Consider the following 2,952-nt stretch of genomic DNA (forward strand, 5'->3'; position numbering starts at 1 on the left):
CATTCACTGTGATCATGGCTGATCATACACAACCAGTACCCGGTTCCTGCCCTCTCCCCATATCCCTTGACCCCGCTAACTATAAGAGCTCTAACTAACTCTCTCTTGAATGCATCCAGAGACTTGGCCTCCACTGCCTTCTGGGGCAGAGCATTCCACATATCCACCACTCTCTGGATGAAAAAGCTTTTCCACATCTCTGTTCTAAATGGTCTACCCCTTATTCTTAAACTGTGGCCTCTAGTTCTGGACTCACCCATCAGCGGAAACATGCTTCCTGCCTCCAGCATGTCCAATCCCTTAATAATCTTATATGTTTCAATCAGATCCCCTCTCATCCTTCTAAATTCCAGTGTAGTACTGACCCATTTTGGACTACAGCAACAGCTAGTTTTGAAAGGTTATTTTCTATAGATTTTCAATATATTGTAATAATACTTTAGAATCCAAGTGGAAATAACAGAAGAAACAAACTATATATCAATTAAGTATCAATTGTGCTCTGTGTATTACAGGAATCTATGTGCCTGTTGTAAGTAATTTTTTTCATTATACTTTCTTGCTGTATTTGTGCACATGACAATAAATTTGACAGGTTGCTTTGATTTGGAACAAGATACTCCTGAACTGTTGGACAGTTAAACAAAGGTGTTAGGAAGTACGTAAATTTTGAAGTCAGTCTGCCAAAGTCTATTTATAAACTTGGTGATGCAATCAAGTTTCTTAGAGGAAAACCCAAGGAGGTCACACGATGTATTTCCTTATTTTAAAAAAAATCCCAACTCTAGGAGTACAGTATATAAACAGGTTGACAAAAGATCAAAACCATCAGATCTCAGCACAACCATCAACTCAACAAGTTCCATAGGCAAGCTACTTGGTAAACCGATAACCAGCAATGAACAAGCTCCAGCAACTTGCCTCGGTAGCTATGCTTTCAATGATTATACTCAGCATGTTCAGTGACTCAGTATCAGCTGGTAAGTCCTAAAGCTGCTTCTTTATTCATTATTACAAATCAGATTTTACAAATATATTGACTAGTATTACATGCATACCATTGTTTTTTATTCTTCCAGTTACACATGCAGATTGCTGCCTCAATTATTCAAAGCTTCGATTGCCACGGAAATTAATCTCTGGTTACTTGGAGCAAAATTCCAATGAAATGTGTGAAATAGATGCAATTATGTAAGTACAACATGATATATTGCATATGATTTTGTAGAACTAAATTTATTAGATTTTTCAATCAATGACACATTGATTTAAATATCTTACAGACTCTATACCATCAGAGGAAGAGCAGTGTGTGTAGATCCTGATCAGCCCTGGGTGAAGAGAACACTGTTTTTTTTGAGGTAAGAGAACAGCTTTAAGCATTCAGCAAATGTGTTGACCTGTTACAATGAGAAAGCTGTAGTGATGTTCTGAATGTATAGTGACAACAATTAAGACAAGGGTAGCATCCACTATCAGATTTCCATATGTATATCTTAAAAATGTAATTTCCTTCACCAAATTGCTACAAAATGCATAAATGTCTCAGTGATTTTTAGTATTTAGAGAAAAGTTATTCACACTTTTATTGATTTTTCTTGTTATTACATTTGATTATTTGAAACTTATTGTTCCTCTTTTCTTCCAGCAAAAAACTGAAAACCCTGTCGAATCATTGAGCTGCATCTTGAGAAAAAAAGTTATCTGCATTAGATGGATGTTTCTGACAAAACCTCCTGCATAGTATCTATGCACAGACAAAATGTTTGTTAAAACTGATGTAATTTGCATTACTCACAACTGATGTGAAAATGTTTTATTGTATGTTCCACTGAACATGGTAAAGTAACTTAATTGTGGAGCCTTATTTATTTTCTGCTACATTCTGCTAATATCAAATTAAATGCAATTAATATTGTTATAATTATCTGTATATTTATCTGTTACTTTCTAGTTATATTTATTGGAAAGTGTAAATTAAGAAGGAATATTTCTGAGTTTAAATATAACCGTGTTAATTGACACTTCTGTTTAAATTAAATAAATTAAGTGAATGAATAATAAAGAGAATTAATTCAATTTCTTTTTCTTCTGTAATTTATTTTATGCATTGTGTCAGCCTCTCTTACAGAAATATTTGATGCAAAGTTGGCACAAATGTACATACTATGTGGCTCAGCACAAACATGACTGCAGCATCATTAAGCACAAGAAGGAAGCAAGTAAAGTACAGGGGATTGATTTGATCAAATGCTGAAGGTTTCCAGATTGAGAATCAGAATCAGGTTTCATATCATTGGCATATGTTATGAAATTTCTTGCTTTGCAACAGCAGTACAGTGCAATACGCAATAAAAAACTATTAAAATACTCAAAAAAATATACATTACAAATTAAGTTAAATAAGTCATACAAATAGAGAGAAAGAATAATGTTCATGGGTTCATTGTCTGACAGCAGAGTGGAAGAAGCTGTTGCTAAAGTGTTGAGTGTGTGTGTTCATTCTCCTGTACCTCCTACTCGATGGTGGCAATGAGGAGAGGGTACTGCATATCCTGGATGATGGGGTCCTTCATGATGGATGCCACACTTTTGAGGCATCAACTTATGAAAATGTCCTGAAAACTAGGGAGACTTGTGTCCATGATGGAGTTGGCTAGGTTTGAATGGCAGCTTTTTCTGATCCTGTGCAGTGGTCCTTCCATACCAGAGGGTGAAGCAACCAGTTATAATGCTCCCCATTTGTAGAAATGTACTAGAGTCTTTGGTGACATACCAAATGTCCTCAAACTCTTTCACCAAATGTGAAATATAGCCACTCTCATGCCTTCTTTGCAATTACCTCAATACATTGGACCCGGGCTAGATCTTCATCCTTTCCACTTCTGATCCCTCGATGAGGACCAGTGTATATTTCCTTGACAACCCCTTCCACATTCTACAAAATGCATA

At 35.7% G+C, this 2,952-nt stretch overlaps 1 protein-coding gene across 1 annotated transcript; it reads left to right on the top strand.

Annotated features, from left to right (window-relative positions):
• Positions 1-840: 840 nt before the first annotated feature.
• Positions 841-1,873, top strand: LOC140723854 (C-C motif chemokine 20-like). The gene is made up of 4 exons (XM_073038412.1): positions 841-980; positions 1,080-1,191; positions 1,284-1,361; positions 1,649-1,873. Exons 1-4 carry the CDS (start codon positions 899-901, stop codon positions 1,677-1,679), a joined length of 303 nt encoding a protein of 100 aa, XP_072894513.1. The 5' UTR covers positions 841-898; the 3' UTR covers positions 1,680-1,873.
• Positions 1,874-2,952: the final 1,079 nt, after the last annotated feature.

The sequence above is a fragment of the Hemitrygon akajei genome, chromosome 3 (assembly GCF_048418815.1).
Source record: "Hemitrygon akajei chromosome 3, sHemAka1.3, whole genome shotgun sequence".
NCBI lineage: Eukaryota > Metazoa > Chordata > Chondrichthyes > Myliobatiformes > Dasyatidae > Hemitrygon > Hemitrygon akajei.

Bases quoted from the DNA above. Each gene is read 5' to 3' on its own strand.
- LOC140723854 (XM_073038412.1), top strand. From the start codon at position 899: ATGAACAAGCTCCAGCAACTTGCCTCGGTAGCTATGCTTTCAATGATT. The intron at 981-1,079 runs GTAAGTCCTAAA...TTATTCTTCCAG, and splicing joins CAGTGACTCAGTATCAGCTG to TTACACATGCAGATTGCTGC. The intron at 1,192-1,283 runs GTAAGTACAACA...AATATCTTACAG, and splicing joins TGTGAAATAGATGCAATTAT to ACTCTATACCATCAGAGGAA.